The 13424-nt window shown below is 42.4% G+C and overlaps 1 protein-coding gene across 1 annotated transcript; it reads left to right on the top strand.

Moving 5' to 3' along the window:
* Positions 1-5259: 5259 nt before the first annotated feature.
* On the top strand, positions 5260-13274 carry slc6a7 (solute carrier family 6 member 7). Its single transcript, XM_080508222.1, has 14 exons — positions 5260-5346; positions 7391-7628; positions 8059-8190; positions 8670-8880; positions 9698-9836; positions 9969-10103; positions 10199-10302; positions 10390-10514; positions 10943-11055; positions 11169-11306; positions 11420-11519; positions 11654-11772; positions 12266-12439; positions 12607-13274. The coding sequence occupies exons 1-14, from the start codon at positions 5344-5346 to the stop codon at positions 12775-12777; spliced, it is 1902 nt and encodes a 633-aa protein (XP_080364348.1). The 5' UTR covers positions 5260-5343; the 3' UTR covers positions 12778-13274.
* The last annotated feature ends 150 nt before the right edge of the window (positions 13275-13424 follow it).

Below are 13424 nucleotides of genomic sequence, written 5' to 3'. Positions count from 1 at the left end.
GCCCAGCCAGCGGAGCCCATTCTGGTAGGAGATGCACCTAGAAAAGTGTTTTAAGTTAATTGATCTGATGCGTGAAATGATGAGCCTTGGTCTTTGGAAAAAAATAACACAGGAAATACATTGAAAACCTGATGATGGAGTTGTGGCTTGGTTGGTCGGGGAGTCGTCATCATCGATGTCTAAACTTCGACTGTTCCTGACGGCCTGCAGGGACCTGAGGCTGGTCCGCAGAGGTGACCTCCTCATGTCTGGTGACGCCGCTGCGAAATCGATGGGGCCAGGTCACAAAACCTTGTATCTAGTATTCACTTCATTTAAAGACGATACGTGTTTAGTAGCGCTGATATTTCATCTGACAAACAAATGTGTTTCTTTGAAACAAAGACATTTCTAAATAAAATGTCAACATAGTTGTGGTATAATTAAAGTAATTGAATTTAAAATCCACCCATGTAATTCTGTAATTACACACCAGTGATCAATCAAAATCTTTTACATGCTGACTGCTTTGAATCAGATGTGAGACAGAATCAGCGACTCACCTTGATTCTGGGCGAGTTTCAGCAGTTTGAATTGGGTAACTTGCTGGCGGAGTCGGGCCAGTCTGGGACTCTGGCAGCCATCTTTTAGTGGTAATGTCGGTGACTGACAAGGAGAGGAGCTCAGTGATTCTACGCCGGGCTGAGAGCCTGTGGAAGAAGAAGCCCTCATTCCGTTTGTTTCAGTTGCCTTGTTAAAACAAGATGAAAGAATTGATGGAGACTCCGGTCTTCTTATAGATGAAGATGTGGCAGGCATGGAAATATAGTCCTGTCTTAAACCTGAAAAAAATTAAACAACAAGATCATTACAATCCAATTTTCAAACAATATTGGGCAGTAAAAAAAAAAAAATAATTGTACATACTGGCTTCCTGTATCTGTGCCATAATGTGCACATCAGTGATGTCCTTCAGTCTGTAGCTTGTCGTTATGGAGTCATGGGAGCGACTCAGCTCATCATCATCTGTAGTGAATGCAACAAAACACATTAAGTTAGAATTAAACTTGTTAGAACCACAGTTACAACTGAAGACCTCAAACATACACAAGGGGATCAGTGAATGTAAATGCAATTTGAGTGTTTCAGTAAAATGTCACACCAAACCTTTCATATTATTTCACTGTCAAAAGTCTTTCGCATACAGACAGAATATGTTCAACAACTGTGATTTTTCCTTCAAACCAATCACCCCCCTGTGGTTATTCGTCATGTCTTCTGCTTCATGTTCATTGTCACTTCTTTAATCTCAGCTCTTGTTGGAGTCTTGTGGGAGCTCCTCTGTACTGATCTGACATCAGTATAACTCAAAGCTTTTCAACAAACGTTTAGTAACAGGCACAATTGATGCAAATCCATTCAGAATAAAGCTGAGAGTTCTTGCACTTTTATCACTTCTGTTGTTGTTTTCACTCACTAAGCCTGAAAGCTGTCTAAAAATGAATTGATAAACAAGCAGGACTGTAAAGTTTGTCATCTGAGAGCTATTTTCATTAGAAAAAAATATGTCCCAGAGTCTGTTATGAAGACTTTACCTGGACGGTCAGAGGTATCATGTGTTGAGCTGTTTGTTGTTTTGTCCAAAAAGGAGCCCACAGGGACATTGGCTGCCTGATGAAAAACTGCAGGTTGTCTGTAGAAAGGACGTCTTGATCCTGGAGAAAAGAGCATATGAACGAAGTGAAGCCATAAAGCAGCCTCTTAAGTAAATCCAATGTGTAGTTTCCAGGGTCTGCCTTAGATTGAAGAAGCCTTAGAAAGTGACCCCTTGATCTCTAGCGCTTCCCAAGATTGGAAATGATTGTCTTTGCTCAACTTTGAGTGAAACTTCTCTCATATCCAGAATAGTTTTTGCGAGCGAGTTGGAGCTGCTTGCTTACTTTGATCCAGCATTTTTAAAAGTGCATGACACGCAGCCTCCGTCTCCGGGCTGGGATGATCCAGGACGTGTCGGCACCATCTGAGAGCAGACTCCTTCTCCTCTAACAACTTATTTGGAAGCTCATATAGCCTGCGGAGAATAAGAGGCAAACAATTCTCAGGGAGTACTCTCAGTAGAGTATAAACTTGCTCAGAGAAGTTTTCATTTGGAGGCTGGTAGCTTTTGACCTTGTACATTTTAACAACATATAGTATTTATAAATGTTTAAAGAGGAACATTAGATAAAATTTAATTAAAAAAATAACATGTCTGTATAACACTCTGCAAGCCTCATGACACTTACCAGTTCTCCTCATCATGCACATCGTCCTCGACATCAAGAATATCCACCAAGTCCAAAGCAGACTCGTCTTTGCCCCAGAGGTCTTTCTCGCTGTCGTAGTTGTACAGCGTCCTTTTCGTGATACAGCAGGGTGAAGATGAATTACACCCGGACTTCAAATTATCGAGTCTTATCCGAGCCTCCATTGCAAACGAGTGACCATTACAGGCCTTTACTCTTCCAGGTTCTGCATCTGTCCAGATGTTGCAGTGTGGCTCACAATCGTCCTCCGCCCTCATGTAGTTGCTGTTCTGGTCACTGCAACGCTCACTCTCCATCGGTGGCTGATAATATTGGCTCCAGTCGCTCGTCATTTGGTCTTCAAGTTCCATTTTCTTAATGAAATCCTTCAATTTTCTCACATCTTCAATCGTCTGTTCCTGTATTCGATGTCATGCCTCCATGATGAGAGTATCAGCTGCCACCTGATCACATTCTGACAAACCAGACCTGAATCTCAGTCCTTGATGACTCCTGTTCTTCACCCCATGCACCGGTGGTTATTCCTTTTACAGAGCAACTACATGTTACCTATACCTTCCACTGACCCAGATTCACTGAGTGGGCATGTTAACTGCAGACACGCAACAGATTGGATGGATTTAGAAAAGCATCATGAGCTTATGTGGATTAAAGAGTCCACAAGTTGCTGCTAAGAGAAAAAGGGAGACAGTCAGTATCATGCCATTGAGACTAACTCTGTTTGCTCCATATGTTTTTTTTTTCTTTTTTAAACCTTTTACATCAAATTGTGGTTCATCAATTCATGGGAGTTGATCAATTGAGAACATATGCCTTTGCCCCCGATGTGGCCATTACTGCTGTAGGACTAAACCAGTTTAGGTCAAGTTGGTCACAACATTCACATATATTGTGCATGGAGAAAAGGTTTTCTTTGGTGCTCCTAACACTGCTGTATGTTTGAAATAATCTGACTCAAGTACAGAGAGCAATAAACAGCTACGCCCTCTCTTCCTGTTCTGCATACAGAGGCAGATTAACGCCAACATTTAGAGCTTCCCTTTCAGCCATGTGACACCTCAAATCCTCCTGCAGTCTCACACAACCAATAATCAGTTCAACTATTTCTTTGTTTGTTTGTTTTGGTAGATATTAATCAATTAATTTCATACAGTACATCTGAAACTTTCTTCCAGAGACCAACACATTTCCATTGATCTCATTACATTTGACAAAAATAGAAGAGAAGTTTGTATTGTAGGCTTTTTGTCATTTGAAGCAGTTAAAACTTGCACTCTCGTTGCATTGCATGGCACGGATTTAGAATATGTTCATTAGCCTTAGAGCGACTGAACAACACATTTGTCAGGCTATACGTACTCAAGGTCTGGGTTTGATAAAAGGCAAACACGTTTGTTGAGTCTCTCAACACAAATTGACTGAGGAGTACAAAGAAAGCTTCATCAGTGGAGGAAAAGCCCATCAAGCCTGTTTGCAATGAAACTGTTTCTGTGCATTACACCACCCCGGTTGCAAACGACTGTTTTTGTTCAGCTTCATAAAGTGAGATGAAACATGTTGATCAGCCCTCTTTTGGATTTGATAAGATCAGATTTAACATGACTTCATTTCCTTTAAATGACGTACTCAGTTCACTGCTGTGTATCAGTTAGAGGTGCTTGTAACCCAAAAGGTTTGCAGTTCTGTTGTTTAAGTACACAACTAAAGTCAGGAGATTTATTCAGCATTACTGCATTAAGAAAAGCACAAAATAACTGAAATGTAGCAAGTTGATTAGATATTTGCCTTCTTTTCTTTTCTTATACTTTTTATAAAGTAATGTAATCCATACCACTTCCACATTGACCTTTATTTACAGTGAAATAAAGTCGTTCTCTGTAGGAAATTGAGCTTCGCCCACAATTTGAGCCAAATTGTGAGGCTATAACCTGACATTATCCTGAAGCATTGGATTATTGGGATGATGTGGTGTGCAGAACGCTTATTCAGGGAATCTTAGTTTACACTCAAGCTCAAAATAAACTATAATGAATGCTCAGAGATTATTTTAACATCCGTGGAGTGAGTAAGATCCAAATTATACTTACTGAGTATTGATTTATGCACATGACATCATATAATTTTGTTGCTTGTGTTGTATATTTTTATTGTTATTGTAAAACTGATTATTTGTTACAAAGCGGCAGATCACATGTTCATTCTTCCATTTGTTCACTTTTATTCTTAACTTTTGAAACTTTTGCTTTGTATTGTATTGAATTGTTTACTTTTTTAGGGTGTTTTTTTTTTTGCCAATGAATAGAATTTTAAAAAAATGAGAAACTAATGATTCAATTAGGTTTTGTGTGTGCATGCTCTGCAGGACTTCAAGAGACAGATTTATCTGAGTTGTGGACATTTACAAAAACACTTATACCTGAAGTAGGTTACAGAAGAAGAATATTCTCTTTTATTAGTAAATTGATCAAGCTTTGCTGCTTTCTGGCCACATAACAAAGGTGTAGTTCCTCTGGGGGCAGGTGAAACTCTTGAGTATCCGTGTTTTGGTTGCTAGTGGGAAACAAATATTGTATTACTTGAGGAGGAGGAAGAGGAGGAGTGGCTTGACATCGCACCTGTACCATGCGCCCTGCGCCCTGGGCTCTGCGTCTTACGTCCTGCGTCCTGCGTCCTGCGTCCTGCGTCCTGTCCCCTGCGCCCTGCCTCCTGCCTCCTGCCTCCTGCCTCCTGCCTCCTGTCCCCTGCGCCCTGCGCCCTGCCTCCTGCGTCCTTCACCTCACCGCCCACCGGCGCTTCTTCCTCTTCGTCACCGCTGATGTCTCTCCGCTGCCGATCGCACTGACTTCACTTCGGTGCACCTCGGTGGACCGGAACCGAGCAACAATGCGGAGAAGCGGCTCCGGGAACGAGCAGTGAGCTTCCACCTGAGCCTCTTTTTTTGGGGGGGTGGGAGGGGGAAATGCAGGATCGAGGCGGTAAATCGGCTCCGGGGAGCCCCGCTGGAGTCCACGGAGCGCCTGCAGCCGCAGCGCAGGTAGGAGCGGAGCGGAGCTTTGTTATGGTGAGTCCCTGTTTATCATCCCTCTGTGCGGCTTTAAAACACCACGTCACCCCACCTTCCAACCATTTACCGGCTGTTTGCTGGCACATATCTTAGCGCACAGGAAAGTTTCAAGTTGTTTGGAAAAGGCAGTCGGACCTGTTTTTCTACATTGCTCTCAGGCTTTTCTATAAGCGGACGCTGATTAAAAAAAACAAAAAACGGACCCTCGTCCAACAGATGTGTTTACACTAACTTTTTCCTGGAGTCTTTACCTCCCAGGTACAGGTAGGTGTGCAGATAGCGCCTCTGCCGCAGGTTCAGTCTGTTTTCTCAGCAACAAGATGAAGAAATCGAAAACAAAGGCAATGTTTACAGCAAAGTCGTGCAACTTTTTAAAAGCTGTGATCGACTGCAGGTGGTCTGATTAATGTCTACTTGTTATAAGACTTACTGAGTGATCAGCAAGGTGTGGCAGTAGGTGTCAGTGTATAGTGAAGGTGTGCACGGTGGAGTAGTGGAGTGCACTCTCACCTCACACCCAGATCAAAATCCCCTGTTCCAGTCTGGATGGAGGTGGAAACTTCCTTCATCTACAGTCAGATGGAATCCAGCTCAGCAACCCTGAGCTTGTAAAACGATAGAAGATGGATGGATTCTTAATTAAAATAAGTTTGCATATAATACGAAGAGGACAATAGATTCTATGGGGGGAAGCTGATATGTAAACATGCTACAGTATTGAGTAGCACTTTCAGTTTTGTAAACATCTTTCTTTGTGTTTTTGTAATTCAGTGACAATAACCCACATTTGCAAGTCGTGGTCTTTGTATGAGCCACTTTGTGCCGTGAGGAGTTCCCACGAGGCTTTCTGCCAAACGTCAAACCTTCATCTGTGTTCATGTTTTCTCATTTGTGGGATGCTGTTTTGTACAGGCGCATTTCCAATGTCATGCTGAGTTTTATGATCATAAACAATCAGCACTCTAAAACATGATCAATGCTGTTAGTTGGATTGTATCTTTAGGTTCTCCTGAATAAATAAATAGATAAATAATCATGACAAAATTAAGCCTAACTTTCCTCACTCCATCCCATCATGACCTCACACTCATGAATCATTTAAAAATATATATCTTTGTATCTTTCAGATAACTAATCCAGGGTTGACTGATATTGAGAATATAAAGTTTTAAAATATGTTCCTGTGTTCTACATGTTACAGCTTTCATTTTTTTTACTTCCTAAACTTTTTCTGTCCCAAAAAGAGTGTTGTTCCAACTTAATTGGACATAATATTGAGTTCTTTTGTTTGATATAGGATTATTCACACCAACGTCTCATGATGGGGAGAAAAAAAACAATAGTTGGTTGGTGAATCGAGACTTTATGAGACTGAGTTGGTTAAAGTGGTCATAGATGCAGAATTTACAATGACGGGTTGCTGGTGCCAATCCCAGCCGACAATGGGTGGAGGCAGAATACACCCTGAGCAGATCACGAGTCACGGAGCAAATAGTACCGAGAGACCAACACATACACTCACTTAGGAACACCACTGTCCACTGCTTCCACCATTAAATGTTCATTTTATCAATTAAAAGTATCAACATGCGAATAAATACATTTAAAACAATCATCATGATACAGTAATTTATTGAATCTTCAGCCAGTAAAGTCTGTTGTCTGTCATTGTAGTGAAGATGACAGTGATGATAATCTTTTTGCAGTTTTCAGCCTTTAATCAACACATTTCATTTTCTATACTGGGGTGTTTTCATTACAAGTGAAATACGGATGCATAGTGATGAAAGCAGAAGTCATGTTATTATCTCTGTCATACTTCCTTGACCTGACATTAAAAACTAGTTATCTTCTTGTTCGGCAGTAGATGACCTGCAGTAAGGAAGAGGAACAGAGTCTGCTTATACAAAACTTGTTTATGTTTACTGGACTGAGCTGCAACCGGGGAAATCTTCTTCATAACCACAGATGTAATATGTCAGATTTATAGGAATAATAATAATAACAGATTCTGTGTAATTTCCTTTACTTTTTTTTTTAGAATTCAGTGCATACGAATGGGCATTCTGTCACTCAAAATGGCCACGCCCCAACAACAACAACCACTTCACCAACACAGCAGATCGATTCCCAAGCTCTGAGCCATGGAACTGCTCCGACCGCCGTCCCACGGGAACAGTGGGGTGGAAAGTATGAGTTCCTGCTCTCCTGCATCGGATACTGCGTTGGACTGGGCAACGTGTGGCGATTCCCATACCTTTGTTATCGCAACGGTGGAGGTGAGCAGCGTGCAAACATGTTCCCCTGCCCACGGTCGCATCAAATGCTTTTAATGCCCATGCGTGTGCCTCTGTAATGATTTGTTCCGGTCGTTTAGGCAGGAGGCACTCTTTGCCCTGCCCCGGGGCGCGAGCTGTCCTTCCTGATCATGACAACGTTATTTGACACACTCAGTCCAGAGCTCTGCGCAGCAACTCTGAACCACAACACAAAGCACGAGCTAATCCTCTAAGAGTAGGTGTGTTTACCCTTGATCACACACCAGACATGCGGTCGGCCTTTGTATCCCAGCCTTTCTGTACGTTACATCAAACATGTTGGAGCTTGACCGGGACACCACCTCCTGTAAATAGCAGTAGTAGTCAAATTTCACCTGCCTCTACAGGCCGCGTGCGTGCATACATGAAGGCATGTTTCCTCTCTGCACAGGTGTCTTTCTCATCCCCTACTTCATCATGCTCCTCTTCACGGGTGTCCCGCTCTTCCTCATGGAGCTGAGTTTGGGTCAGTACGGCGCGGCCGGTCCGATCACCGTGTGGAAATGCTGCCCTCTGCTAAAAGGTAATGACTTCCTCTCAATTCAGCAATCAATGTCCACCATAGACTGTAATTCAGTAGCACCTCATTAGTTATTGTGCTGGTGTTTAATTACAGTTCTGTATTAATGCTCTACTTTAGTCTGGAAAATTATTTGTTATTATTAGTGTGATAAATATTTCAAGTTGACCTAGAGAGGTCGGCGCATCTCGTCCGATCTTGTAGCCCAGGAAAGCAAGTGGCTGCTGACTCACTCCAGCTTGTCGCCTCACTACTTTCTCCATGTGGATAACCTTAAAAGTTGCAGACAGTTTTGCAACTCCGCTGTTAAATGTAGAAATGTGATTAAAGAAACTTGCAGGAACTGTGTCTTGAGGAAAAAAGAAATATTTCCTGCAGCGTAGTGTGGATTTTGAAGAAAACAGAGATAAGCATTCACCTGCAAAAGTGTAAATCATTTTCTGCAAGTTTCTCATGCACCCTCCTGTGTTTTTTCGGCACAGGTATTGGAATCGGGATGCTCTGCGTTTCCATACTGGTGTGTCTCTACTACAATGTCATCATTGCATGGACATTTTACTACCTGGGCAGCTCGTTGCAGAGCCCTCTGCCTTGGTCATGTGACCATATCTCCAACGCAGCTATCTGTGGCAACAGCACCACTGGAAATAGCTCCACTGGTAAACCTCTCAGCCCCACGGAAATCTTCTGGAAGTAAGTACCGGGCTCGCACAGCAGGAAATCACATTCCTAATTTGTAAACTCCATAGAGACAAAATGGACTGTGTACTCCCAAGTTGAATTGCAAATGTTTGTATAGTCATTTGTCATTCTTTTGTGACATGTTCATTACATTTCTCTGAACAAGGCGTGTACACAGCAGGCGCTTGTTTACAATGAATGCGCACTGATTTTATTGGCTGTAACCTTCAGATCATGGAAAGTCAGTCCGTCAAACCTCGCCATGATGTTTTGCAACAGCTAAACAATTATTTAACTGATCATCTAAAGCAAGAGTACTGCACCTGTTATTCAAGAGTTTTATAACCTTCATAACAAAGTATTGTTTGGGGGGGGGATGTTGAGATGTAAAGGCATTTGACTGCTAACATTGTGTTGCACATAATGAAGCCTGAAAGAAGTCTGATGCATTCCTTATTAGAAGATTAGAAGCTTTTATTGTCATTGTACAATAAATTGCACAACGAAATTACGGTGTAGCTAAAAAACACACAGTAGACATACAATAAACACAGGCAGCCATTCTCACTCCATAACATTATTAAAAACATCTTCAGAATAGTTTATCATAGGTGTTTTAAGGCCACCGATTATAGTCGCACCCTAGTGCAGTACTTTTATAAAAGAAGGTATGGGCCTGTCAGAGAGTGAATGCCATCACATCTTGTTTAAGTAATCCAGTCTGACAACCGTGACCCGTTTTCCTGCCCTCTGGTCATGCATTAAATTAAATGTGGGCCAAAAAGGTGTGTTTAGGTATGTAATCCAGGTGTGACTTGTCACCTTCCAGCGAGCGTGTGCTGGGTGTGGTACACAGTGAAGGTCTTCACGACCCGGGTCCCGTCCGGTGGTCCCTAGCCCTGTGCCTCCTGGTCGCCTGGATCATCATCTTCCTGTGCATGCTCAAGGGCATCCGCAGCTCTGGCAAGGTGAATCTGCACAATGCCCATACTGTCTGCTCCCCAGAGGAAGAAAAAAAAATGCACTCACACACACAAACGCACACACAGAGTCTCGTTCCTGCTGTATTTTGTTGACCGACCGTGTGGCTGTGCTTTCAGGTGGTTTATGTAACGGCGACCTTCCCGTACTTTGTGCTCATTGTGTTGATCATCAGAGGTGCTACACTGGAGGGGTCACTTCAGGGCGTCGCGTTCTACCTCACACCAGACTGGGGCCGGTTAGCTAATGCGCAGGTACTTCTGAGCAAATGATGAGTTTGCAAATAAATGTGTTGCCTCGAAAATGACAGTGAGCCCTTGAGAGCATATCCCCGTCTGAAACAATGCAGGTGTGGAATGACGCAGCCTCACAGATCTTCTACTCGCTCGGTATTGGAGTTGGAGGGCTGCTCTCCATGGCCTCTTACAATAAGTTTGACAACAATGTCATCAGGTGAGCTGAGGCTCTGCTGCACTCTTTGTTTGTTTGTTTACTTTTTTAAATCCTCCCATGTCTTCAATACGACTCTTTTGATTTCAGGGACACTCTGGTCATCACCACAGGAAACTGTTGCACCAGCTTTTTCGCCGGATTTGCCATATTCTCAATCCTGGGTCACATGGCGTGGCGAAAAGGAGTGCCTGTCGGCGAGGTGGCAGATACAGGTATTGCTTTTTATGAGACATGTTGCATAACAGTGAAACGATGTGATATTTCATTTCTGTGTATTTGGGAAAACACTTGAAAGTCGAGTGGTGTGTTTGAGATAGAATTTCATAACATTTTTAGGACCACAGTTATAGCAGATGTACACAATAAAGCCTTAACAAGTTAATTTACATTTCTTATCTTTCACTAAAACTGCAGCCATCTTGAGTGACGTCTGCTACAAGAATCTTTCCAGAACCTCACACTTTTCTGTTTGATCATACATTTTCTCACTTCCTAATGATCTATGAGCGCACAATAAGCCCAGAGATACAAGATTCAAACCTGTGGAAAGTATTTTTCATTTAATGGAACTATTATATAATTTAGTTATTTATTTATTTTTAATCATTATTTCTTTTTCTTTATATTTATTTGTTTCCAGGTCCTGGATTGGCCTTTGTTGCATACCCAGAAGCTCTTGCTCTGCTGCCAGGCTCTGTGTTTTGGTCCATCATGTTCTTCATCATGCTTTTTATGCTTGGCGTGGATACACTGGTAAAGTCCTTACAGAGTCCATAGTCCATACAGACATACAGTATGAGCAGAAATTGAGAGCTTTGAGTGCACCTCTGAAGAGCTTGTGGGTTGGTTTTTTTTCTTCCTTACAGTTTGGAAACATGGAGGGCATCACTACGGCCGTAATGGATGAGTTTCCACATCTCAGAACCAACACGCTGCACAAGTCCATGTTCCTGGGAGCTCTGTGTTTTTCTTTGTACTTGATGGGGCTCCTGTTGGTGACTAATGTAAGTGTGTTATTACCGAGTGATGAGTGTGTGTGTGTGTGTGTGTGTGTGTGTGTGTGTATGCATGTTGTGTGTGCTCATACTCATGTATACTCCTGGCTGTGTCTCTGCAGGGGGGGATTTACTGGTTCACTCTCATTGACTCCTTCAGCACTAGTTTTGGCCTCATCATCATCACCCTCTTCATGTGCCTTGGCATCTCCTTCTTCTATGGTATCCCATCTCACTCCCCCAAACCTTCAATTTACTCTCCCATAATCACATGATTTCTCATCATAAATGAACATTTTTATTTGATATCAAGGTTTTTAATTGGCTTTTTGTCTTCATGTCGATGTCCATATCAGGGGTGAACCAGTTTTGTCAGGATATTATTGACATGATCAGCGACTGCCCTCCCTGGTGCACCAAAGTGCTGCTTTATTTCAAAGCATGTTGGGTTTTCTTCACTCCGTTTCTTTTGCTGGTGAGTATCACAATGTACTGTGCAAACAAGAAATATTCACCATAACAAAAGTGCTTCTTCCCCTTAATGTTATGACAAAGGATTATCACAATCAATGTTGAATATGCCTCCCAATCCAAGTCAATTACAACAATGTACTCACTGATTTGTCGGGGGGAAATTTGTGATTTTTCTTTTTAAATAGCTCTTTATTACATTACACACGATGTTAGAAGATAAAGAGGATGTATTGTTGTGCTGTTACTACCATTGCTATTTGATGAGGGGTGAAACCTTGTTAACAAATACACTCTCAAATTGGACAAAAAACTAGCAATGACAAAAAATAACTTACACTCATTTGAGATCTACTCTGACTTACTATGCTGAGGTATTGCCAGTGCCAGTTAAATAATTGAAAAGCAGGAACTGTCATTCAATCTGAGTCGCTCCTGTAACATTCCGGCGCTGCCCCTCTCATTTTCTCCTCTCCTGTTTACTTTTGTGCCTGCAGTTCATCCTGTCCTACATCTTCATCGAGATGTACAACACGTCACTCCATTACGGCTCCTATGTGTATCCGCGATGGGGGAAAGCGTTGGGTGTGTGTATGGGCGCGACCTGCTGTCTACAAATCCTCATCTGGGCCATTGTCGCCATCGGCAAAGAAACCGGAACACTGAAAGACGTCAGTATCACCGCTGTGTCAGTCTGTCGCTGCAAGCTCAGATTACACCTCTGCAAGGGTTACACTGACGGCACGGCTCAAACTCCCATCAGTCGATGAAATGAAAGCACCTGTGTGGAGTTGTGACCGTCTCTGACTTTTTTTTCCCTTTTTTTTCTGTCTTTCAGCGATTCCAGAAAGCAATCCGACCCCTGAATTCCTGGAGGGCAAATACCTTGAACACAACCAGGAGGGTAGAGGAGCACATGGAGCCAGACAGAGTGGAAGGACCGTTCACGGTCACACTCACTGACATGGACTTTAATGCGATGACATGGGAGGAGGGAAGCCAGGCGTGACGGCACACGGCGCTGTGATGAGCGCAAGCTTCAGTGGCGAGAAACGGAAGGATTTATTTTGTTATCCGCCCCAGCAAGGCTCTGGTGGCTGTCCTGCAGGGCACTGCGATTTTCTTCATGACTTTATTTGTACTATCATAGAGCCTTTAAAAAAAAAAAAAAAGTATTTTCTAGAATAGTTGCAGATGTAAAGATGTGACTGTGTACATTTTTACGATGATGCCTATTTATTGACATTGACTCACGGTACAATGAAAGTTCACTGACAGTGGCCAACAGCGGCCCAGAGGATTTTGGTCCTTATGGTCAAACAAGAGGGAGAAAGGCGGCTGTTTTCACTCCACGGCACCGACTCATTTAACGTGAGCCCAATATCATCTATTGCAGATGACGCAGCTGCACTGTGTCAGAAAGACTTTTATTTATACTTTAAACGTCAATGTTTGCAAATTTTTAATTCTATAATAAATGCATTAAAAAATAAAGTTGCCAAACAAGCTGTTTTACAATATTCTGTGTATGCGAGTACACCCAAATGCCTTGTTGGATTTTAAATTAGGCACACCACATGTTTTTTACAAGTATAGGGTACTGAACTTCTGGTACAAACCTTTTGAAAATACTGATATTAAAACACAAAAGACTAA

This window comes from Blennius ocellaris, assembly GCF_963422515.1.
Source record: "Blennius ocellaris genome assembly, chromosome: 14".
NCBI lineage: Eukaryota > Metazoa > Chordata > Actinopteri > Blenniiformes > Blenniidae > Blennius > Blennius ocellaris.
Note: the sequence above shows the minus strand (reverse complement) of the source record. Positions and strands in the feature narration are given on the sequence as shown.